This window comes from Orycteropus afer, unplaced genomic scaffold (assembly GCF_000298275.1).
Source record: "Orycteropus afer afer isolate SDZICR_OR568_19922 unplaced genomic scaffold, OryAfe1.0 scaffold00286, whole genome shotgun sequence".
Lineage (NCBI taxonomy): Eukaryota > Metazoa > Chordata > Mammalia > Tubulidentata > Orycteropodidae > Orycteropus > Orycteropus afer.
In genome coordinates this window covers 1992724-2019043 of record NW_006921873.1, presented here as the reverse complement: position 1 = coordinate 2019043, position 26320 = coordinate 1992724, and the positions used below count along the sequence as shown (strand labels likewise).

At 37.8% G+C, this 26320-nt stretch overlaps 1 protein-coding gene across 1 annotated transcript in view; it reads left to right on the top strand.

Annotated features, from left to right (window-relative positions):
- Positions 1-26320, top strand: part of TBC1D32 (TBC1 domain family member 32) — a 350348-nt gene that overhangs the window by 256691 nt on the left and 67337 nt on the right. The window contains exon 26 of the mRNA XM_042782292.1: positions 22118-22243. Coding sequence (XP_042638226.1) covers positions 22118-22243 — 126 coding nt within the window. The remainder of the gene's footprint in view (positions 1-22117; positions 22244-26320) is intronic.

The window sequence follows — 26320 nt, the reverse complement described above, 5'->3', positions numbered from 1 at the left end:
TCTGTGTTAATTGGTTTCCCTTTTCTTTGTTGAAAAGCATCTGTGCAGTCCTTCTGCCTAGTCCGCCATCTTGCCGGAACTTCACACCTAGTTTTGTTTTAATAGTTATGAAACTTAGTGTGGCCTTGTACTTTTACCTGAATGCATAAATCTAATTCCTATCAATTTATTTATATTTTTCAATAGTAAAAAATGAAAAATGTCAGGAACAGCTATTTAGAGAGGAGTGTTGTGAGAATGGATTCTTCCTTTACAGTGATGCAAAAAATATATATTGGTAAGGTACAGCAAATCGTGGTAATATGAAGGAAGTAGATGTGGAGGGCTTTGAGAGCCAATTTAAAAAAAAAAACAGAAAAAACATTCACAAGGGAACCAGTTCAAGTCTTGAAAGTGGGCTGCAGGCCACACTGATCGTGACTTCATATTGCAGTTGGATCATTTCCTCAGGTTATTGGAAACATTAGAAAGACTATCCCAATGAGATGAGAAATTTGCTCTTCTTCCTTTTCTGGTGTCCTGCATTCATTTTGTTATGTTTACAATGTTTATTCAGGCTGATTTAGAAAATAATCAGCAATATAGATTGCATCTGTATTCTTATATTGTACTGTGGAATTTTTATCTTTATCAAGAGGGTGTGTGGATTTGTATTCACTTAGTTTGTGGTTGGTACCTTCAAAAGAGGAGAGATGTCTTGGTTGGTTGGTTGGTTTTTGTCATTACTCATATGGTTCTGGGACTTCATACAGGGCCAACAGAATTGCAGAAGCTCAGCACTAACTCACAGGGTTACTGACAGACAGGTCACTTGCCTTTCTCTGATCTTAGAAATTCAAATGTGCTATTTATTGGAACTCTCAAGCATATTAGTAATTCCCAGCGCAAGTGAATTTCTGAGTACTCCTATGAACTCTTCAGTTGTCAGTTTTTATATAAACATTCATCCAGAGGCCCTTCCTGAAAGTTCTCCTACTTGGAGCTTTCTCAGAAGTAAGCAGACAGTGACATCTAATGTGAGCCACCTGTATAACAAATCCATGACTGTCATTTTCCTCAGTTCCCTTGATATTTACTTTGTCTCGTGCTTTGTCTTTCTATAATATTTTTCACAAATGTTCTGCATTAAGAATAAGGTATACTATTATTTATTTTTTATCAGCTTTATTGAGATATACTTCACATACCATACAGATCATCACTTTGAAGTATATAATTCAGTGGTTTTTAGTATATTCACAGATGTAACCATCACCATAGGCAATTTTAGAATGTTTTCATCACTTCATAAAGAAAACCTGTACTCTTTAAAAACCTGTACCTCCCCTTGTTCCTCCTGCTTCCCCTGCCCTAAGCAAGCACTAATCTATTTTCTCTCTCTAGATTTCCTCATTTGGCCTTTCATATGAATGGAATCATACAGTGGTGCAGTGAATTACTTCATATGGCTCTTCTAGCCATGGTCTTTGTGACTCCCACCAGATGACTGGTTGGGACTATGCAAATATAAGGTGCTTGTGGCCCACCAAGGAGATTGGATAGCTTGCTAATAATATAAGTGGGGGTGGGGCCATGCAAATAATGTGTGTGAAACCCTAACATGGGGGTTGGTCAGTTTTGCCATTGCTCTAGGCTTAAAATTAACCATCCCAGAGGCAAAAAGGGGGATCTCACAACCATCAAAATAGAAGAAGCTGAGAGTGGAGTATATCCTTGGACCTGAGATAACTGTGCTAGGGCAACAGAGAGATGGCGGCAGCAGAACCAAGAGACTAGCATGAGACTGAGTGGTGGGCCTGGCTCATGGACCAAGAAAGCAGGGTGCTTTGGGGCAGGAGGCTTGCTGGCAGAGTGGGGTGCATCCATCAGCAGAGCTAATAGATTTTTGTAATGCTTGCCTGAGCAGGGCAAAGGCCAGGCTGAGAGACCAACGAACAAAGACAGGTATGCCGGAGGGCATGACCAAGAGGAGGCTGTCCTGATCCAAGAACTGTGTTCAGAGCATTCCTGAACCTGAAGTGTAACTTGTTACTTCCCTAATAAACTCCATAATCATGAGTAACGTGTATGAATTCTGTGTGGCCATTGCACCGGATTCTCAAACCCAGCAGAGAAGTAGAGACTACTGTGGGAGGAACAGTTAGTATCAGAATTGTGTAAAATAATTGGCAGAAAGGTTAGTGGGTGAGGTAACAGCATGCCTGACCTCCACCTCAGAAGAACCAACCATGGACCGGTGCTGTGGATGGTGATTCTGTCTCCCCCTTGTGAAGTTAGAGGAAGTTAGAAGATGCCACTGCCACATTCTTTTTTGCAGGTCACATGTTAACTCTATGTTTAATTATGTTTATTTATTTGAGGGACTGCCAGGCTACTTTCCAAAACAGCTTCACCATTTTACATTCTCAACAGTAGAAAATGAGGGTTCCAATTTCTTTACATCCTTGTTTTCTGACTCTGGTACATAAGGCTATATGTCAGGTTGGCTGGGTGGTGGTTTTGAGTGGTGTGGCAGCTGGGAATAGTTACTCTTCATGATGAGATTGTAATCACCTCTATGGTGGAATCCGCTGTGATCAGCTAAGTAGTTGCCTTCAGAGTGTGGCCTGCTGCCAGTATGTATGGGGAAGCTTTGAGGAAGGTTTCAGGCTTTTGGGTACATCTGGATCCTGCATTTGTAGTCTTCGTCTCCAGTTCGTGGACTTTAACCAGTGGCCTGCCATATTGCCTTCCTATCTTGAGATTATTTCTGGACTTGAACCAGTGGCCTGCTGTGTTGCCTACCAGTTTTAGGATCATGCCATTTTACCTGCCTACCTTGAGTTCATCAGCCTTAGCAGCCAGCAGCTGCCTGAGTTAGGAGACACCTCCAGCTCCATTGATCCTGCAATAAGAGGAGGAGCTGAACCCCATGGTTGAGGGGCCTTCACCTAGCCCTTAGAGCTGACACTCTGAATTAGGACTTCTAGTCTCCTAAACTGCAAGAAAATAAATCCATGTTTGTTAAGCCAGCCACTCATGGTATTTTTGTTATGGCAGCACTGGAGAACTGAGACACTGACCTTTTAATTCTAGACACCCTAGTGTGTACAGAGTGGTGTTGGTTTTCATTTCCCTCATGACTAAAGATGTTGAGCATCTTTTCATGTGCTTAGTGGCCATTTGTATATCATCCTAGCTGAAATTACTATTCAGAACTTTTATCCATATTTTAGTTGGATTAGGTATCTTTTTGTGGTAGAGTTATAAGAATTCTTTATATATTCTAGATACAAGTCTCTTCTCAGATATGATTTGTAAACTTCTTTCACTTCTTAAACTGTGTTAGATTTCTACCTCTAGGCCTTTGCTCTTAATATTTCTTTTTCTTGGAGTGCTAATTCCTACTCTTCCTTTGGGTAGTTTCTTGTTAATCTTTTGGATTTAGTCTGTCATTTCTTCAGAGAAGCTATTCAGTCTTATCTAAAATAAACTTCCTTTCCTGGTAATCTTTCTCAGATAATCTTTATTTCTTTAATAGCATTTATTATATCGAGCTTAAGCACAATGAAATTATGCATTTATTTGTTCACTGTCTGCTAAGTTGGCATGTAAAAATTAACATCCATGAGGCAAAGATGCTGTATGCTTTTGGTAATAGGCAGTGCATAAATATTGATTGAATTAATGTGCTATTTCTTCTGCCTTTATTTCTTCCATCATTGATTTGTCATCTAAACCTTGGTCAGTGACGTAGGAAAGTCTTTCCAGGCTCATGAGACATATATTTTGACCTTTTTACTCATTGCCTGGAATAACCTCTGATCTGATTCATTCTGCATAGTATGAATAGCATTGTACTTGCAAAGCTCCTTGAGCTAGATTTCTGTGTAAATCTTCATGAAGTGTTGTTTTTGTTGTTGTTATTTGCTGTTGAGTGATCCCTGACTCATAGTGACCCCTCCTTGAGTTTCCAAGGTGTTATCTCTACAGAAGTAAATTGGCCAACCTTCCTTCCGAGGAGTAGCTGGTGGGTTTGAACCTCCAGCCTTCTGGTTAGCAGTCAAGTGCCTTAGGCACTATGCTACCAGAGCTCCTATTCATGAAGTAGCTACCTTTATTATGGTTATTTTATCATTTACAAAATGATACTTTACACTTTTTATAGCACATAAATGGTGTGTGCCTTGTTAGTATTACACCTAAATTTTTCCTGAATTGAAAAAAATAACCAAAAAATTCACAGCATTTTATTCTGTGATTACTTCAAATTTAGTCTCTTATAGCTTCAATATCTTACTTTACTGCTTCCTCTACCACATTTCTACTTATCTTGTAGGAAATTGATTTTCTACCTGGCAAAACTTTGTCTTTCAAATACTATATAAAGTAGTAAATTCCATGGTGATAATCATTCCTTTTAATATAATCTACCAAATAATATTAAAAGTATAGTCAGAGTGCTCACGTATTTTTAATCAGATTTTTTTAGTTGACATTATTCCTTTTTGAGAAAACATCATTTTAAAGTTCATAATATTTAAGATATAAATACATAACTCTGTAGAATCTTTTTATTTGCCTCAACACAGAGTAGGTTTTCTTACTGTAAATTAAATGATATAAGGAAGGGGGATGTCATACAAAATTGAAGCAAATTCTGGTTAGAATTCACTTTTAACAGTTTGTACACTTTCAGCTTTCAATGAATTCACTGGAAAATATGTCTTGAATCATCAGGTTTTATGTGTTAATCAAATGTCTGTGAGGATTGTATTACATCATTAAAGTAGAGACCATGAATCTAAGTCACCGTATTGAATCTATATTATTTGCAAAGATATGATAAAAGTAGCACAAGTGAAAAACTGCAGGCATTGCTATATTAATGTATTAATATGTTGGTATATGAGAAAGTCCTTTTGATAAGAATTATTTTATATAAAGTTTGTCTGTGGGGTGCTATGAGTGGGAATCGACTCAAAGACAGTGGGTTTGGTTTCTTTGGTTTTATTTTGAACATTTTGTAGTTACCGAGTACTATTTACAGAACCCATTAGATAATCGTTGCAATGTAGTTTTAGTCAATGAGAAAACAATTAATATGGTGTAAAGTTTCTAAATTGCAAATGGAGCTGAAGAACAAGAGGGCCATGTTCTATGTCTCAGTAGTTATGCACAGTCTGTCTTAATGTTTATGAGTAATGAAGTTCATTTACTTTATATATTTAGGATTTCAACAACTTTTACCTTAGTTCATGGCCATCTCTTCCAATTATCAAGATATTCTGATATTATTTTAAATTATTTGCATTGAAATTCAGCTTTTTCAGGTACCTGTTGTGTTATTGGAACAATATTCTTAGTTTTAACAAAACAGCTTTCATTAGTCTATAAATTTTGCTTAATAAATTTTTATACTCTTCCTGAGTATAACTTCTTATTCACAGATACTGGTTCTTGCTGACACTTTGATAATTAATGCTTTCTGTCTTTTCAGAAGTTATGTACTTGTCTATGTCCATGATGAATTATTTTCATTTTCATTTCTTTTTAATTTGCCAATGGGTGGGAAGCCATTGTACAGTCCTAATAGTATAAATTCAGAATAGGAATATTACCTAAATGATACATACAAATCACTTTTTAAGAAAGGAAAAGGGAGATGGACTATAATGGTAACTATATTCTAACGAAAGAGTAAAAACTGCCACATCAACAAATGACTAGACTGGATTGCCTCATTAAACTCACCCATTGCCACTGAGTCAGTTCTAACTCACAGTAACCCTATAGGACGGAGTAGAACTACCCTATAGGGTTTCCAAGGTCATAAATCTTTACAGAGAAGTGTTCTAGTGGCATAGTTGTTAAAGCATTTGGCTTTAAATAGAAAGCATTCTGGGAGAAAGATGTGGCAATCTGCTTCTGTAAAGATTTACAGCCTTAGAAACCATATGGGGCAGTTCCGCTCTGTCCTAAAGGGTCTTTGTGAGGCAGAATTTAACTCAGTGGCAGGGAGTTTAGTTTTTGCGTTTTAACTCTTTATGGAAGCAACTGCTTCATCTTTCTCCCGCAGAGTGGCAGGTGGGTTGATGCCGCCAATCTTTTGGTTAGCTGCTGGATGCTTTAACCACTGTGCCACAAGTGCCTCATTACCAGTCTGATAAATTATATACTATTTAGTGCTATCACCCCTTCTCCAATCAACCAAAAATAGAATCACACAGGCATAGCTATGAAAGTGCTTTGAAAAATGGTGTGGGACTGTATAAAATGCAGTGCAACATGATAAAGGGATATGGATGGTGGTTCTGATTTTAGAAGTCTTTTATGTTATGCCTTGCACATATAGTCAGTCTATAAATATTTTCAAATATGAACTTTCTCTCTTTTATCAAACACTTATCTAGACCTTTATATCAAGTCAGGCATTTTCTCCTTTTCTTATTTCTAACCTTGGAATTAAGAGTTATTTTCTGCAGATAAAGATAGACTTTTCTTTGACAACATTCTATTAACAGAGCAGACTGAAAGTATGGGTGAGATTGTTTTCTTTCTTATGTAGTAAATCTTGAGCTGCAGATGTTTAAACATTTAGTTAAAAAATCAGAATAAATAACAGATACCTATAGTAATCAGAGGAGCTCTGGTAGCATAGTGCCTAAGGTACTTGACTGCTAACCAGAAGGCTGGTGATTCAAACCCACCAGCCACTCCTCAGAAGGAAGATGGGGCAATCTACTTCCGTAGTGATTCTGCCTGGGAGGGATCACTATGGTCAGGTCCAACTCGATGGGTCCGACTCGACGGTGTAAGGTCATGGTAATGAGAAGAGGACGCACAAAAGTGAGGTTAAAGAGTTTTTATTCTGCGCTTCCGGATGAGGTTTACGGGCCCCTGAGAGGCGACCGGGAGAGGTTCACTGGTCCCTGACAGGGGCCCGAGAAGTTGCACTGCCTCACTGGGGAGGGGAGGGTTTATAGTCTTGTAGAGGACTTAAGTGGGGACACTAAGGAAATGGTGGGGTCCAGTTAGCTGTTGTCATGGGTCTGCACCTAATTAGCATGAGGGGGCTTCACAGGAGGAAGTTTATCATCACATGGGGCTTTCCAGCCTGGGCGGGCTCTGCCACCTCGGTTGTCTTATTAGGCTGTTTCATTAGGGCCTGACACCTGGAGGAAGCTGCCAACTGAAATGTTGGTAGCTTGAGTTTACTCCGGCCTAACAGATGGCACATAACAACAATAGTAAGGGAAAATAGCTCGTCTGCTAGTTCAGGTGGAGTAGAATGATAACAGACTTTTTGTTAAGTATTCACTGATTCCTCCTTTGGTAACTGTTTAGTTATCAAATATTAAAGGAAAGGAAAAATAGTATGGTAAATCTAAAATTAGAAATAGTCTGTAAAATGCAGATGTCATGTCTTAAAAATCCACAATTGTTCAAACAAAATAAAGACCATTAGAATGCCCAGATTTAGAGATGGAAAGATGCCTAAATTCTCTTTTTTTTCTGTCCAGTTGCATCTGGACACAACTCTCAACTTCCTTTGTTTATTATTGTTGTTGTTGTTGTTGTTGTTGTTATGTGCCGTCGAGTCGGACCGACTCATAGCGACCCCTCCTTGGGTTGCCGAGGCAGTATCACTACGGAAGTAGATTGCCCCATCTTCCTTCCGAGGAGTGGCTGGTGGGTTTGAATTGCCAGCCTTCTGGTTAGCAGTCAAGTGCCTTAGCCCTATGCTACCAGAGCTCCCTTGTTTATTATAGTAATAGTAAACTGAGATGATTACTATTAACCAGCATGGAAGAAAAGAAGTAAGGAAGCCAGAAACACGAATGGAAGGGAAATATTTCACAAATAAGCCTCAGGATAAAGGAAAAGTGACTGTCTAAATTACTGGTTAGTTCATGAGGCTTCTAAAGTGAGTACTCAACATGACTTACTGACATCCTAGGAAAGAATTGTTCAGCAGTTTTCTGGATAAATAGCAAATTTCCCTTTGCCTTTATATTGAGCTTATATTTTTCTCCTTCTTGAACTTGAAATTCGTTTTTTTTTTTTTTTATGAAGTCTGTATTTATGCATTATCTATAGTACTTTTATCTTTCTATATAATAATATTTTGAGAAACAAATTATAGAGTCCTCAAATACGAAAAGATTATACTGCTCATTGTAACAAAGAATTGCAGTGTCTATATATGAATATTTTCAGCTGTTATTGTAAAATTTTAAACATGAAACTTCGTGTTTTCCTTCTTGTTTTTACTTTCCTCAGTGCCAGTAAGGCACTGGTTTAAAATAGATTTTTGCTTCCCTTACAACTTTCATAGCTGCCCGTAAGTCATAATGGTCTGAAGGCACATCGACAGTGTATTTTCTTTGTCTTACTAGATACTCCAAACCTACCTTGGAAAACAAAATAGTAGTTTTCTATGATGATTTCATCATAACTGGAAATATAATTGATATAGTGAGATATACTTTGTCTCTAGAAATAATACTACATAATTAGAAGTATGCCAAAATTATTGCTATAAAAATAAAGTATGAGTTAAGAAATGGATTATATATACTCACTTATACTATAAATTATTTTCTCCTTTAACCCTTGTTGTTGTTGTTGTTGTTATGTGCCGTTGAGTCAAACCCGACTCATAGTGACCCCTCCTTGGGTTTCCGAGGCAGTATCACTATGGAAGTAGGATTGCCCAACCTTCCTTCCGAGGAGTGGCTGGTGGGTTTGAACCGCCAGCCGTCTGGTTAGCAGGCAAGTGTCTTAGCCACTATGCTACCAGAGAAGTCAATAATTCTTTTCATAATGGGAGGCTGGTTTACCCAGAAAACACATGGAACCTCATATGGAGACACAATAATGATTTTTTAAGTTTACACTTTGGAATACTTTATTGCAATATGATCATTAGAATTCTTGACAGTGAATCATTTTAAATACGCACATACTTTTCTAAGTAAGTCTAGTGAGGTCCAATATAGCCTTTATACTAAATTCTGAATTATAATTGTTATGTTATAGTGACATACAATATGCTTGGAAACTTTTAGTCACTGGAGTAACTCAATTATATATATACACACACATATAATTTTTTATATACAGTAGAATTCATCTACTTTATGTATTCTGTTTGATAAGTTTTAACAAACATTTATGCCCATGTACCTGTCACCACAGTCAAAATATAGAACAACTCCAAAACAGTTCCTTTTTGCCCTTGCAGTCAGCTTCTCTTCACCCCCAGCTGCAGGGAATCACTGATTTTTCCGTTACAGTACATCATGGTTTTTCAACCTCGGCATTGTTAGCATAGTTCTCCAACATCCCATGGAGAACTATTGCTATAGATCAGATTTTCCTCTTCTAAAATCTCATATAGGAGCTCTGGTAGCGTAGTGCCTGAAGCACTTGACTGCTAACCAGAAAGCTGGCAGTTCAAACCCACCAGCCACTCCTCAGAAGGAAGGTTGGGCAATCTACTTCCGTAGTGATACCGGAAACCAAGGAGGGGTTGCTATGAGTCGGTCTGACTCAACGGCACACAACAACAACAACAGGAATCTCATATGAATAGAATCATTGGGTATGTATTCTTTGTCTGACTTCTTTTTCTCAGCATGATAACTTTCAGAGTTATCTGGGTTGTTACATGTTGTTGTTGTTGTTATTATGTGCTGTTGAGTCAGACCCGACTCATAGCCACCCTTCCTTGGGTTTCTGAGGTGGTATCACTATGGAAGTAGATTGCCCCACCTTCCTTCCGAGGAGTAGCTGGTGATTTTGAACCACCAGCCTTCTGGTTAGCAGTCAAGTGCCTTAGGCACTATGCTACCAGAGCTCCCGCGTTGTTATAGATCAATAGCTTATTTTTTTATAGTGAATGGGATTCTAGTATTGATAAACTACTGTTTGTTTAAACATCTACTTTTCATGTTTTCATTAAATTGTTCAGAATAGCTACTATGAAGTCTTTGCTAATTTTATAATCTCAGTTACTTCTGAGCCATCTTCTATTGATTTTTCTATTAGCTATGGTAACTTTTTTCTCAGGTCTAGTGACACAGTGGTTAAAGTCTTCTGCTGCTATCCAGAGGTCAATGGTTTGACTCTACCAGCTGCTGCCTGGGAGAAAGATGAGGCAATCTGTTTCTATAGATATTTACAGCCTTGGAAACCCTACTCTGTCCTATAGAGAACTGGAGTACCTCTATTCTGTCTTACAGAGTTGCTATGAGTCAGAATCAACTTGATGACCGTGAGTTTGCATTTAATTTGGTAATGTTTTTTAATTGGATATTGGGCATTATTAATTTTATGTTGTTGAATGCTGGATTTCGTTGTATTATTTAAAGAGTATTGGACTTCTTTTGGCAGATAGTTAAGTTACTTGTTGATCAGCTTTGTTTTACAAGGCTTTGATTTCATTAGGGTGACTATGGAGTTCCTTTTACTCTCGGACTAGTGTAACCCTGTTACTAAAATATGACCTTTCTAGCACCTCTACTAAATCAATACCCTGGTAGTTAACCAGTATTCTCCCCTCTGTCTGTTTGGCACTCCAGCATCCCCTAGCTCTGTGTGAACTCTGGGGGATTATGTAATTTATAGCTCCCAGCTGTTCTGTTTACAGCCTTGTGCAGTTAGTTTCTCCCTTGATCTGAGCAGCTGATTTTTCAACAATGGACTCAACAAATCCTTGTGCCAATTTCTGGAGGTTTTTTCCAGTTCTTCCTCTCCAGTACTCTGCTGCATATATTTTCGCCTCTGCAGTCTTTCCACATTTTGATTTTTGTCCCCTCAACTTGGCAAACTCCATGCTGTCCTTGATTTCGTGCATGGTGATCTTGAAAGTGCCTCCGAGAAGAAAACAGGAACAAGTATAAAGTGTAATATCTATTAGCCAATGTTTGAAACATTTGATTTATTTTTTCAGTTTTGTAGTTTTTACAACAGTAAGAAAAATCTAGTGACCATTTCCTTCATCATGACCAGAAGCAAAACTCTGTTTCTTAATGTTCTTTTCTCTGTGTAGAAATTTTAGGGAACATAGGATCCTATAGCTAAAGAGAAAATATCACTTATACTTACTACACTCACATAATCACTGGCTTAGAGTTGCTTCTTTCCCTTTCCGTAGTCTTATGTCTGTATATCAAGGGGCTCTGTTAGATGCCAACACCATCAGCCTCTCTTGGAGCTCCTCACTTATTTTGCTCAAAGGAAGAATGGTGAATGACAGATGAATATCAGAGAAGGAATAGGAAAATCATGGATTAGCCTACTCTTCCTATGTATTTTCACGCTACCCTGCCTTCAAGTTATGTTTTCACCTCCTCAAACAATAGAAGTAAGGAGAAGCCTTTGATTATCTATCATTGTCTGTAACTGAATAGATACGTACTGTTCAGAGGAGACATTTGGAAAGATCCAGATCCAAATCATGGTATTTAATTTAATATAGCTGTTTCATACTACCACTGATACCTTGGACTCTATCTATTCCTATCTACTTCTTAGATGGTCCCAAACTGAGAGAAAGAAAGAAAGTAATCATGTATTGGTCACCTTAAACCCAACAGTATTACAGATGTAAATGTTTTTAACTTAATGCTTTTGTCAAACCCCTAAATATATTTAATAACTTAGAGGAATGCAAATTGAAAAGCACACACTGTCATTGATAGCTTCGGGAACAGTAATCAGAATTATAAAAGGGTATATAGCCGTCTCTCTAGGAATCTTTTAAGCACCAGTTGCTTTGGAGTGGACTCTGACTCATGATGACCTTCCTATTTCCAGGCCAGTATTTCTCTGTTGGCTCCTATCCAGCTTGCAGGTATCAATGCTGTGCCCTTCAATCCTTCCACCAACTGGTAAAATCAAGTGGTACCATATCTGCTGCTTCAATTCTAATTTTAGCACCTAGTAGTCTTTTCCTTAGAATGAGATGGTAAGAAAGTGAAACAGAATAACAGACTTGCAAAGAGACCTACAGGAAAGCAAGAGGAGGGTATAGAGCAGGAGGGAGGAGGCTAACAGGATTTATTAAAAGCATGTAACCTTAAGGAGAAGCTCTGGTAGCATAGTGCCTAAGGCACTTGACTACTAACCAGAAGGCTGGTGGTTCAAACCCACCAGCCACTCCTCAGAAGGAAGGTTGGACAATCTACTTCTGTAGTGATACTGTGTTGGAAACCCAAGGAGGGGTCACTATGAGTAGGGTCCGACTTGACAGCGCATAACAACAACAACCACCTTAAGGAAGAGCTATGTGGATGGACACCCTCTGTTTGAAGGCAATAGTAGTGGTTACAAAAGAAGGGTACACATGGGTGGTATTGTCTATGTTAGATGCCATAGAGTCAGATCCAGTTCTTAGCACCCCTATGTGTAATAGAACAAAATTCTGCCCTGTCCTACATCATCCCTACCATCCTTGCTATGCGTGAGCCCATCATTGCAGCCACTGTGTCAATCCATCTCGCCAAGGGTCTTCCTCACTGAGCATCTACTTTTCCAACATGATATCCTTCTCCAGGGACTGGTCCCTCCTGATAACATGACCAAAGTACATGAGGTGAAGTTGAGCTATTCTTGCTTGTAAGGTTGGAAGGGAAGAAATAGAAAAGGTACAAAGATTAAAGAAAACAACTACATTTGCATTTGAAATCATTTATCACTAGCAATTCTTAATAGGCACTAGGTAGTTTATTCTTGGGAAGATGCTCTAAATGAAAACAATAAAAATTGAATTTCAGTGCTGTTGAGTTAAATCTTTTACCTAAATGATATCAAGATACATTTGACATGGGAACATTTAAAAATAGTTTAAATCTTTCAACAAAATTATTGGCTTTGTTGTTATTTCTTTAGGTTCTCTTTTGACTCTTTTGGAGAAGTCTTTGGAAGCACATAAAAATTTAATTTTTAGGAGGTCCCAATCATCTGGTTTCTCTTCTGCTGTTTGTGCATTTTGAGTTATGCTTGATAGTCTATTTATGCCATATATTAGGGCCCGTAAATTTGCCCCTAGTTTTTCCTTGAGGAACTTTATAATTTTAGGTTTCACATTTAAGTCTTTGATTCATCTAGAGTTAGGTTTTGTGTATGGTGTGAGGTACCAATCTTGTTTCATTTTTCTGCAAGTGGATCTCCAGTTTTGCCAGCACCTTTTATTAAACAAACATTCTCTTCCCCATTTAATGGATTTAGGCCCTTTGTCAAAGATCAGCTGATCATAAGTCCATGAATGTATTTCTGGGTTCTCAGTTCTATTCTGTTGGTCTATGTGTCTGTCGTTGTACCAATACCAGGCAGTTTTGATTGCTGTGGCTGTGTAGTAGGTTTGAGATCTGGCAATGTGAACCTCCTACTTTGTTCTTCTTCTTCAATAGTGCTTTGCTTGTCCGAGGTCTCTTTTCTATATAAAGTTAGTGATTGGTTTTACCATATCCTTAAAAAATGTTGATGGGATCTGGATTGAGATTTCGTTGAATGTATAGATTGCTTTGGGTAGAATTGGCATTTTCACAATGTTCAGTCTTCCTATCCACAAGCACGATATGTTCTTCTATTTATGGAGATCTCTTATGGTTTCTTGAAGTAGTTTTTTTTTTTAATAGTTTTCTTTGTACAGATCTTTTGTGTCCCTGGGAATATTTATTCCCAAGTATTTTATTTTTTTGGTAGCTCTTGTAAATAGTTTTGATTTCCTTTTTATTTTTCAGCAATCTCTTTGCTGATGTAGAGGAATCCAACTGATTTTTCGATGTTGATTTTGTATCCTGCCAGAAAACTAAATCTGTTAGTTAGTTCCAGTAGTTTTTTTTTTTTTTTTTTTTTCCTGAAGTTCTTGTGTTTTATATGTATAGGATCATATCATCAGCAAATAAGAATAAATTGACTTCTCCCTTACCAATTTGGATGCCTTGATTTCCCTTTCTTGCCTTATTGCCCTGACTAGGACTTTGAATACAGTGTTGAATAGAAGTGGTAATAGAGAGCATCCTTGTCTGGTTCCTGTTCATAAGGGGAATGTTTTCCATCTCTCTCCATTGAGAATAATGTTGGCTGTTGGTTTTGCATATATACCCTTTATTATGTTGAGGAATATCTCTTCGATATCTATTTTCTTGGGACTTTTGATCAGGAATGGGTGTTGGATTTTATCAAATGCCTTTTCTGCATCAATTTATATGATCATGTGGTTCTTTTTCTTTGTTTTATTTACAAATAAATAATTGTATTTATTTGTGGTGATGTTAGTGGATCACGTTGATTGTTTTTCTAATATTGAACCATCCTTACATACCTGATTTGAACCCCACTTGGTCATAATGAATGATTTACTTGATATGGCTAGGATTTTGTTGAAGACTTTTGCATCTATATTCATGAGGGGTATTGGTCTATAGTTTTCCTTTTGAGTGATGTCTCTGCCTGGTTTGGTATCAAGGTTATGCTTGCTTCATAAAATGAGTAAGGAGGACTTACTCATCCTTTTGTATGTTTTGGAATAGTTTGAGTAGGACTGGTGTCAGTTCTTCTCTGAATGTTTGGTGGAATTCTCCAGTGAAACTGTCTGGATTAGGACTTTTTTTTTGTTGGTAATTTTTTTAAGACCTGTTCAATTTCTTCTTTTGTTATAGAACTGTTCAGCTTTTCCACATCATTCTGTGTTAGTTTCGGTAAGTGGTGTATTTCTAGAAATATGTCCATTTCGTCCAGAATTTGAAATTTGGAGTACAGTTCCTCATAGTATCCTGATATCGTCCTTTTTATTTCAGTTGGTTCTGTTGTGATGACACCCATTTCATTTCTTATTTTTGTTATTTGTATACTCTCCCTGTTTTCCTTTGTTAAATTTGCCTGTGGTTTGTCAGTTTTATTAATTTTGTCATAAAAACAACTCCTGGTCTTGTTGATTTTTTCTATTGTCTTTCTATTTTCTGTTTCATTGATTTCTGCTTGAATCTTTATTATTTCCTTTCTTCTGGTGACTGTAGGCTTTTTTTGCTGTTCTTTTTCTAATTGCTGGAGATGCTGGTTTAAAGTGTTGATTTTGGCTTTTCTTTTCTGATGTGTGCATTTATTACTATAAATTGGCCTCTGGTCACTGCTTTTCAGTGTACCAAAGACTTTTGTATGGAGGTTTTTGTATGATGAGTTGTGTTTTCATTCTCATTTGATTCAAGGAATTTTTTAATTTCAGTTTTTATTTCTTCTTTTACCCAGTCTTTTTTAAGGAGGGTGTTGTTCCATTTCTGTGTATTCACTCTTTTTCCATTGATCTTCCTTTTATTGATTTCTCATTTGATAGCATTATGATCTGAGAAGTTGCTTTGCAGTATTTCAATGGGTTTAAATTCACTAAGGCTTTCTCTATGGTGTAACATATGGTCTATCATGGAAAATGCTCCATGTGCGAAAATGCTCCATGTGCAGTGGAAAAGAATGTATATTGTGTTGTTGGGTGAAGTGCTCTGTAGATGTCTATGAGGTCAATTTGGTGGATTGTATTGTTTACCTCTTCTGCGTCTTTGTTGAGTTTCTTTCTGGTTGTTCTATCTTTCATCGAAAATGGTATATTAAAGTCTCTCACTATGACTGTGGAGTCATCTATTTGCCTTTTCAACTCTTTTAAATTTAATTTATGTAATTTGGGACTCTTTCATTGGATTCATGGATATTTATTATGGTTATATCTTCTTGTTCACTTGATCTTTTAATCATTATATAATGTCCTTCCTTGTCTCATATGGTGGTTTTTGTCTTAAAGTTAATTTGATCAGAAATTAATATTGCCACTCCTGCTCTTTTTTGGTTGCCATTTGCTTGATATATCTTTTTTCAACCTTTGATTTTTAGTGTATTTTTGTGTTTGTCTCTAATGTGTCTCTTGTAGACAGCATATTGATGGGTTTTGTTTTCTTATCCAATCTGCAAATCTCCATCTCTTGGGTGGTGCATTTAATCCGTTAACATTCAGGGTATTATTGGCAGGTATGAATTGGTTGCTGTTATTTTGTTACGTGCTTTTTCATGGTGTTCCTGGTTTCTTTGTTCCATGTTATTTTCTATACAGAGCTCAGTATATTTGTGAATCATGTTATCATTTCCTTTGTTGCTGTTGTTTTACTATTTGCTGAATATTTGTGCTTGTCCTCTTTTTTATTGTGATGTGACGTTTTATCACTTTTCTTTGAGGTTACCCTGTAATTTATAATATTCTTTCTGAGTTTAGAACAGTCCATTGTATCCCCCAAGTCTCTTGGCTTCCTCACCATTTAGACGTTCTGTAAATACACAGTATTTTCCTTCTTTTTGTTTTGTAGTTGGCCTCATTTGCCAATTGATGTCTCTGGTTCCCTGCTTTCAATCTTGTAAGCTTATTTTCCTTTGATATGTCCTTAGCTCTGCTCTTGGTTATATCATCTTCTGTATTAATGGTCAGTTGTTGTTTTCTATTTTTGGTTCTCTGTTCAATGGACTCCCTTTAGCATCTCTTGTAAGGTTGGTCTGGTTTTAACAAATTTTCTTACTTTCTTCTTATCTGGAAATCTAATTTCACCATCATATTTGAGGGACAGTTTTGCTAGGTGTAATTCTTGGTTGAAAATGTTTCTCTTTCAGGGTTTTATATATACCCCTCCCATTGTCTTCTTACTTGCATGGTTTCTGCTGAGAAATCAGAGCTTATTCTTACTGGTTGTGCTTTGTAAGTAATTTTTTGTCTTTCCTGTGCTGCTTTCAGGATTCTTTCTTTGTCTTTGTTTTTGATGAGTTTGATGATGATATATGTCTTGGTGATTTTCTTTTGGGTTCTCTTTTGTTTGGGGTTCATTGGGCTTCCTGAGTGGATATAGTCTCATCTTTCATCATATCAGGGAAATACTCTTCCAAGAAACCTTGGACAGTGTTCTCAGTGCTTTTATTTTTCTCTTCCTGTTCTGGAATTCCAATGACACCTAGTTTATTTCTTTTGATGGTATCCCACATGAACCTTAGGCTTTCTTCATTTTGTTTTGATCTTTTTTCTGATTGCTCTCTTTCCAAAGAAATATTTAGGTATTTGTCTTCAATCTCATTAATTCTGTCTTCCATTGCATCAATTCTACTCCTTTGCTCTTTCAATGTGTTACCTATTTCTGAATATTTAGTGTTAATATTCTGGATTTCTATCTGTAGATTTTGAATCATTTTTAACTTTTCATTTATTTTTGTCATTTTTTTCTTGTATTTTCTTCCAAAACTCTTCTAGGGTTTTGTCTCTGTTTTCCTTGATCTGTCTGTTAATCCTTTGAAGATACCTAAATATAATTCTTTTGAATTCCTTATCAGGGAGTTCCAATGCTGCTTCTTTCTCAGGGATGTGTTATGGGTCTGTGTCCTGCTCCCTTGTTTCTACCCCTTTATCTTGCTTCATTGTGTGAGCTGTGATGGTCTGATGTCTCCGAGACATTGTGATGTTGTTGTATTTAGATCTCTGTTAACTGTTTTTAAAGAGCAGCCAAGGGTGAGTCAAGCTTATCCTGGTGGATGTTTATTGTTGGCCCATTGGTAGAGAAGGAAATGGTGGCTGTCACTCAGTAAGTGAAGGTGCAGGAGGTGTGGGTATATTTGTGTCATATGGGGACTGTTGCTGTCTCCCACTCAGACAAAAATAACAATTAAATAACCATCAAAAAAACACACCATGTAATCACACAGGAACAGTAACCAAAAGAAGAGAAAGGGTGGTGGTGGGGAACCATAATATCTGGGGAAAGGGAAATTAAAGAAAAAGGGTAGAGGAGGATAATAATGAAGAAAAATATGGGAAAAGCACAAAATGCAAAACAAAGAATGGGATTAATCATGAGAATGAAAAGAAAAAATGGAACCAGGAACAGGGAAAAGAGAAAAACCTGAAAACTAGAACCTGGGAAGGGAATAATAATAATAATAATAATGAGGACAAAAATAATATTAATAATAATAGTTTTAAAACAGACAAAAACAAACTAAAAAAAAGAAAAAAGAAAAGAAATTGAGGCAGCACGGGGCAGTGTACCCAATCTCTGTCTGAGCACACAGACTCAGATGGAATTCCTGCTGGCCTAGAAGTTGAGTGGGAGTGAGAGATGTCCGCACCTCCATTCACTAAGTGGGTGTGTGCTATAAGAGTAACAAAGGGAATGTCGCACCTTTCCTGTTGTCGGTGTCCAGAATGCCCTTGTGGTTCCCAGCAAGTGGATCCTGTTCTTAAGGCCCTGGAATCTGGGAGAATGCTATTGCTTTAATATCCAAAATGGTCAAACTACTTGTAAGCATTCAAAATGGCTGTGCCCTCCAGACAGGCAAAAGTCCACAGCTCAGCCCACCTTCCTCTTCGCTGCTTCCTCTTTTATTCACCAGCCACCAGTACAATCTTCTGTGTAGCCCATGGCTAGCAGGGCTGATTTTTAGGTTAATTCTTAGGTCCTAACACCACTCAGCAATATCCACGCTGTCAGTGCTATCAGTATCGCTGCCACTGCAGCTCTGTATGTCCCCTTTTTTGGTATTTTCATGCAAATTCTAGCTAGTTGGAGTTTAGTTCACTTCTGTATCCTTCCCTTCAAAGCTCAGGGGTCCAGGATTATCTTCTATATCTGTGTTAATTGGTTCCCCTTTTCTTTGTTGAAGAGGGTCTGTGCAATGTTTCTGGTTATTCTGCCATCATACCAGAACTCTCAAATTTCTAAGATTTTTTAATTTTCAAAACCAATGTAAGAATAACCAAAACAAGGCCAGGAGCTGACTGTGGAACAGACCATCAGCTGCTCTTATAGAAGTTCAAGTTGAAGCTGAAGACAATTAAAACAAGTCCACAAGAGCCAAAATATGACCTTGATTATATTCAACCTTAATTTAGAGAACATCTGAAGAATAGATTTGACTCATTGAACACCAGTGACCAAAAACCAGACAAATTATGGGATGACATCAGAATATCAGACATAAAGAAAGCAAAAGGTCATTAAAATGACAGGAAAGAAGAAAAAAACAAAATGGATGTCAGAAATGACTCTGAAACTTTCTCTTGAATGGACAGTAGCTAAAGTGATTGGAAGGAATGATGAAATAGAAGGGCTGAACAGAAAATTTCAAGAAGCAGCACAGAAAGACAATGTATTATAGTGAAATGTACAAAGAGTTTGAGTTAGAAAACCAAAAGGGAAGATCACACTTGGCATTTCTCAAGCTGAAAGAACTGAAGACAAAATTCAGCCTTAAGTTGCAATAATATTGAGAGATTCTATGCCGTGCCATGGCAATCACCTCATATGTATGTGAAAGCTGAACAATGAATAAGGAAGACCAAAGAACACTTGATACTTTTGAACTTTGGTGTTGCAAAGAATACTAAAAGTACCATGGACTGCCAGAATGAATAGCTCTATGCTATAAGAAGTGTAGCCAGAAAGCTCCTTGGAAGTGATAATGTCCAAACTTGTGTCACCTGCTTTAGTCATGTTGCCAGAAGGGACCAGTCCCTGGAGAAGGATATCATGCTTGGTAAAGTGGAGGGTCAGTGAAAAAGGGGAAGATCCTCAATAAGAAGGATTGACACAGTGACTGCAATGATGGGTTGAGGCATAGCAAGGATTGTGAGGCTGGTGCAGGACGAGGGGCAGTGTTTTGTTCTGTTGTACGTAGGGTTGCTATGAGTCAGAGCTGACTTAAGGGCACCTAACAACTTGGGCAAAATGTTGATGGTGCAGGAAGCATCAAAAGAAGATGGAAGGAATGCACAGTCACTGTATAAAAAAGAATTGGTTGATGCTCATGAATTTAAAGAGATGGAATGTGATCAAGGGCCAATGGTATTGGTATTGAAGGAAGAAGTCAAAGCTGCACTGAAGGATTTGGAGAAAAACATGGCTCCAAGAATGGGTGGAATACTCATTGAGAAGTTTCAACAAATGGATTCTGCATTGGAACATCTTACTTGTCTATACTCCAAAATTTGGAAGACAGCTACCTGGCCAACTGACTGGAAGAAATACACATCTGTACCCATTCCAAAGAAAGGTGATCCAATAGAATGCGGAAATTATGAAACAATACCATTAGTATCACACACAAGTAAATGGTTGCACCAGTATATTGACAAGGAACTGTCCACAATCAACACCAATGGAAGCAGCAGTTAAGAAATCAGACGACGTATTGCATTGAGCAAATCTGCTGCAAACGACCTCTTTAAAGTGCTGAAGAGCAAAGATATCTCTTTGAAGACCAAGGTGAACCTAAGCCAAGCCATGGTGTTTTCAGTCACCTCATATGCCTGTGAAAGTTGGACAGTGAATAAGGAAGACCAAAAAAGACTTGATGTTTTTGAATTGTGGTGTTGGCAAAGAATACTGAATGTACCACAGGCTGCCAGAAGAACAAACAAATCTGTTCTGGAAGAAGTGCTGCCAGAATGCTCCTTGGAAACAAGAATAGCCAGACTTTGTCACACCTGTTTTGGTCGTATTGTCAGAAGGGACCATTCCCTGGAGATGGATATTATGTTTGATAAAGTGGAAGGTCATTGAAAAAGGAAAAGGGCCTAAACGAGATGGTTTGACACAGTGGCTGCAACGACGGGCTCAAGTATATGGAAGATTGTGAGGATGGCACCTGACCGGGCATTATTTCGTTCTGTTGTACATAGGGTCACTGTGTGTTGGAGCTGACTCAAATAACAACAACAATAACAACTATATAAGAATAAGGACTTTCTTTATTACAATTTTATTTGTTTTAAGAAAATGTAAGAGAAGTTTGGTTGAAACTCTTTAGTGGCAAGCTCACTGCTCGTGTTTTGCTCGTGTATTGATAGCTTGCATGTGGCCATCTAAAATACAACAGTTGGTCTCTTGTTTGGAGGAAGAGAGAATGAAGGAAACCCAAGACTTAAAGAAGAAACCAGTCCACAGGATTAATAGCCCACACGAACCATGGCCTCATCTAACCTGAGACCAGAACTAGGTAGTACCTGGTCACCACTACTGACCTTTGTGACCAGGGACATGCTAGGATGGGAGAAAAGTGTAGAAGAAAATTCAAATTCCTAAAAAAAGTCCTAAGGTACTGGACCAATAGATACTAGAGAAACCCCTGAGACTATTACCCTAAGACAGCCTTTGAATTTGGTGCTGAAGCTACTCCTGGAGGTCATCTTTCAGCTAAATAATAGGTTGGCTCATAAAATAAACCATGTCATCTGTGAGTAATGTGTCCCTTAAATAACCAACTGAATGAGACCAATCAGCATTTACCTAAAAGCAAAGATTACATGGCAAGGAGGAGAAGGGAAGCTGAATCAATGGCAGCGGAATGAACACAATGGAAATAATGAGAATATTGACACATTGTGGAGATTGCAACCAAAACCACAGAACAATTTGTATCAAAATTTTTAAATGAGAACTTAATTTGCTATGTAAACTTTCATATAAAATATATTTTAAAAAATCTTAAAGTCCACACTTAAAGTCTAATCATTAAACCAGATTCTCAGTAATGAGTCATGTTCCTATAAGAAAAAATACATTCAAGAATTGTGATTACAAATAAATAATCCATTTTCATAAGTCAGTGATCCATTTTGTCAGCTTTTAATAAATGTGGCAAATAGCAGTGAAAGGTGTTAGGTGCCACTAAGTTGGTTCCAACTTAGAGTGACCTTATTATATACAACAGAACAAAACACTGGCCATTCCTGTGCCATACTCATAGCCATTGCTATATTTGAGCTCACTTTTTGCAACCACTCTTGTGAGTCTGGCTCATTGAGGGTCTTCCTCTTTTTCGTTGACCCTCTACTTTTCCAAGCATGAACTGTTCACTCCTGATAACATGTCCAAAGTACGTGAAATGAAGTCTCAACATCTTTACCTCTAAGATGCATCTGGCTTTACTTCTTCTAAGACATATTTGTCTTGGCATTGAAGATACAAAATGTAATTACTGAAAAATTTGTTTTCTCTTGAAAGAAAAATATTTCTCTACTTTTCTAACAGTTAACATACTTAACATTAAGATTTTTTTTTAACATTCCTAGCATGTCCTTTTATACTAATGTACTGTATTTCTTCATTAGATAATGATCTTAGCAAGCTATTATTACGTCTCAGCATTTCTGATAAACAAACTGAGTGGATAGAAAACTGCCGAAGACTGTTTTGCACAATGATGAAGACCAAACCTGATACCATCAGTGGAGTGGGTAAGTGCATTGTTTCAGTTGTTGCTGTTTTTGTTTGTTTGTCTTTACTTTTGTATTTGATGGAGAGGGTATAAAAATTGCTGAGAATCCAGAAGATTAGTACTGACATATCTGGAATACAGAAAAATAATTTCAGTAAGTTCATTGACTTCCAAGCTATTTATAAACCTGAGAGAATAAACCTTACAGTTTGAGAACCTACCTGCAAAACTGTGCCATATTCACGGTCATTGCTCTGCTTGAGCTCAGTTTTGCAACCACTCTTGTGAGTCCGTCTCATTGAGGGTCTTCCTCTCTTTTGCTGACCCTTTACTTTTCCAAGCATGATGTCCTTCTGCAGGGACTGTTCCCTCCTGATAACATGTCCAAAGTACGTGATCTTGGTAAGCAGAACTGAACCACTTGTCTGCCTTTAGGCAGCAGTTTGCTTGTTTCGCCAGTTTCACTTGAATCTACTGTAGAGATTCAAGATTATATTCTGATACTCTAAATCTTTCATGCTCATTTCATGTTCTTGTGTTGCACTATTTTGAGATATTTAGAGTTGTTCTAAATGTAATTCACTGGAGTAAATAATACTTTCTTTACTTTGTCTCAGTATGTAGTAGGTTTAGAAAGTTACAGAAATATGACTTTCCTGTTAGGATTTAGTCAGAATTGAAAATGAACCATAGGAATTGCTCTTATTTTATATTTTCTTACATTTAATAAAATTCAGGGACATTATTCAGTCATTTCACTGTTCCAATCCTTAATATCCTGAAGTGATTTGATAAATTCTTCTGGATTGTCTACTGTATGTGATCAGTCTTTTGCTAAGAATATTAGATACTTCAAAGGGTGATTAGACACATTGTCTGGTACTTCCAGTCTGGTACTTACTTTTATATAAAACATTTTATAAGTGAGCAAACATTTACCTTTTTTATTATGGTTTGAAAAATTACCTTCATGAAGTGGATGGGAGTGGCCTCTGGCTCTCTGTTTAGTTCATAGCTTTACTTAGCTCTTCACTCACTTCACCAACTCCTAAACCGTTGTTTCCAGTGACCTATTAACAGTCCTCCTGTGTATTGCTTACTAAATTATTTATGGTTTCTCAGCTTTTTCATAAGCCCTCATGACTTCCAGTGTTTTGGAGGAATGTATGTTTGGAAGCTTGCCTAATGCTACAGCTTTCCCACTCAGTCCCCAATGTAATCCTTTGCTTCAAATGCCATTTCTTGCAGTTAAAAAAGTCTCAACATGCCACATTGAAGGAAGAAACAAATGCGGGCCTGTAGAGCAGTATGGATAAGGAAAATGGGTTTTAAATACCAGTCATGGTTAGAATTGGAGCTGGAAGGATTGCTGAGAGAGCCTAAGGAAACCCCACCTACTTTGTGTAGTACACACAGACTGGAAGAGCCAAAGAAGAAAGAATCACCCATTTGAGTTTTGAAACACAAAATCTTTGGTTCTAGTAAATTATGAGAAGCCTTGGTGGGACAGTGGTTAAGTACTTGGCTGCTAACCAAAAGGTCAGTGGTTCAAACACACCAAATGATCTATGAGAAAAAGATGTTGCAATAAGCTTCTGTAAAGATTACATCCTTGAAAACCTTGTCGGGCAGTTCTACTCTGTTTCAAAGGGTCTCTGTGGGTTGGAATCGATTCTGCATCTCACAATGTTATTGTTGTTGTGTGCCATCGAGTCGGACCCGACTCACGGTGACCTCTCCTTGGGTTTCCGAGGCAGTATCACTATGGAAGTAGATTGCCCCATTTTCCTTCCGAGGAGTGGCTGGTGGGTTTGAACCACCAGCCTTCTGGTTAGCAGTCAAGTGCCTTAGGGACTATGCTACCAGAGCATCCCACAATAGCAAGAGTAAATTTTGAACAAATAATGTTAAGCTCTGTCCAATTAGATCAGCCACTTTTGCTCTCTTGTTGTTGTTGTTTGTTGTTATGTGCCGTCGAGTCAGCCCTGACTCATAGCGACCCCTCCTTGGGTTTCCGAGGCAGTATCACTACGGAAGTAGGATTGCCCAACCTTCCTTCCGAGGAGTGGCTGGTGGGTTTGAACCGCCAGCCTTCTGGTTAGCAGTCAAGTGTCTTAGCCACTATGCTACCAGAGCTCCCTTTGCTCTCTTGAGGAGGAGCAAATAAAATGGTAGAAAGAAAGACTTCCGAGTAATGAGAGGAAAAGGAGTTCCTTTCTCTCTGGGTGTCCTGGATTGAATTTTGTTCTCCCAAAGTTATTTTGAAAGTCCCAAAATTTATGTTTAAGTCCCAGTCCCTAGTGCCTGTGAGCACGTCCTGGAGTAGCGTGGGTCCTAACCCTATCTGAATGGTGTCCGATGAAAGAAAAGAGACACTGTGAGACAGACAGAAGGTGGCCATGTGAGGGAGTTGTCGTGCAGCTGCAAGGAGTAGCACACATGAAAATCACTGGAAACTGAGCAACAAAAGAAAGGGTCAGTGGCACTGTTGACACCTTGAAAGTAGAGGCTAGGAGGAGGAAAGACTTGGTGGCATCTGTGTAATTCTTTCATGGTCTCTGAAATAGCTTCATACATAGTCATTCAAAAGTCAGACCCTCACTCCTACCAGTTTTCTCCTTAGGACCTCTGATGGTGTAAGTGCCTAAGGCATTTGACTGACCAGAAGGCTGGTAGTTCAAACCCACCAGCCACTCCATGGAAGGAAGACTACCCTTCAAAACTGAAACAATAAATTTCTTCTTATAAGCCACCTCGTTTGTGATGCTTTGTTCTGGAAGGTCTAGGAAATGAACATACTTGGCCAAGATTAAAATGTTGGAAAAGGATTACCCCTAATAATACTTTGTTTTTAAAATACATTTGGTTACTAATGAAATATCTAACAATTCATTGGTCTGCTTTCTTGGACACAGACTTTCAAATTAGCAAATGCATAATGGCATATTGCTTATGAGAACAATATACTTTAACATAATATAGTTTAACAATGTAATTTAGCATAATAACAAAAGCATAACATGACTTACAAAGAAAATTACAAGTATTTAAAAAATAAGAGTTTAAATTTATACCAAAAAGCCCTTAATTAAAAAGAAAGAAATATGGTTGCAATATATGAAAATATAAATATACTTTACCCTTTATATTTGTTAAGAATACTTAACCTGGGGTCTGTGGATGGCTTCAAGGGATATTTGCTCCCTTTGAAATTACAGACAAAATTTTGTATGATATGTGTATGTGTGTGTGTGTGTGTGTGTGTTTGGGAAGGACGAAGAGAGACAGTAGTTTTCATGAGACCCAGACAAAAGTTAAGGAGTCTTATGTTATTGATATGACTGCTTCTTATTGAAGTTCATTAGATATTTACTGAGTAAGCTCCTTTGGATAGGTTCAAGGTAAAATTCAGAGTAAATTATTGTAAAGAAAATTGTGCTGCCATTATTAGCATCCTATGGATTACTGGTAATAGATAATGTTGTCTTTGTATCACATTATACTGGAAAATATGGAAGTGCCTTGGAAAATAGAATGTAAGGAATGATAATAATATTAGTGTTGTGTTGTTTGGTGCTATTAAGCCAGATCAGTCTCATAGTGACCATATGTTCAGCAGCGCCAAACACTGACCAGTCCTGCATCATCCTCACAGTCCTTGCTGTGCTTGAGCCAATTGTTGCAGCCCATGTCAGTCCATCTCATTGAGGGTTTTCCCCTTTTTTGCTGACCCTCTACTTTACCAAGCTTAATTTCCTTCTTCAGGGACTGGTCCCTTCTTACAGCATGACCAGAGTAGGTAAGATGTAGTCTAACCATTCTGACTGCTAAGGAGCATTTGGACTGCATTTCCTCCAGAAGAGATTTTTCATTCTCCATCACTTGTCTGTCAGTTTGTCATACTGTGGTGGCTTATATGTTGCTGTGAGACTGGAAGCTATGCCACTGCCCTGGTATTTCAAATACTGGCAGCGTTACTCATGGTAGACAGGTTTCACAGCAAAGCTTCCAGACTAAGATAGACTGGAAAGAAGGATGGGGCCATCTACTTCTGAAGAAATTGGCCACTAAAAACCTTATAAATAGCAGTGAAACA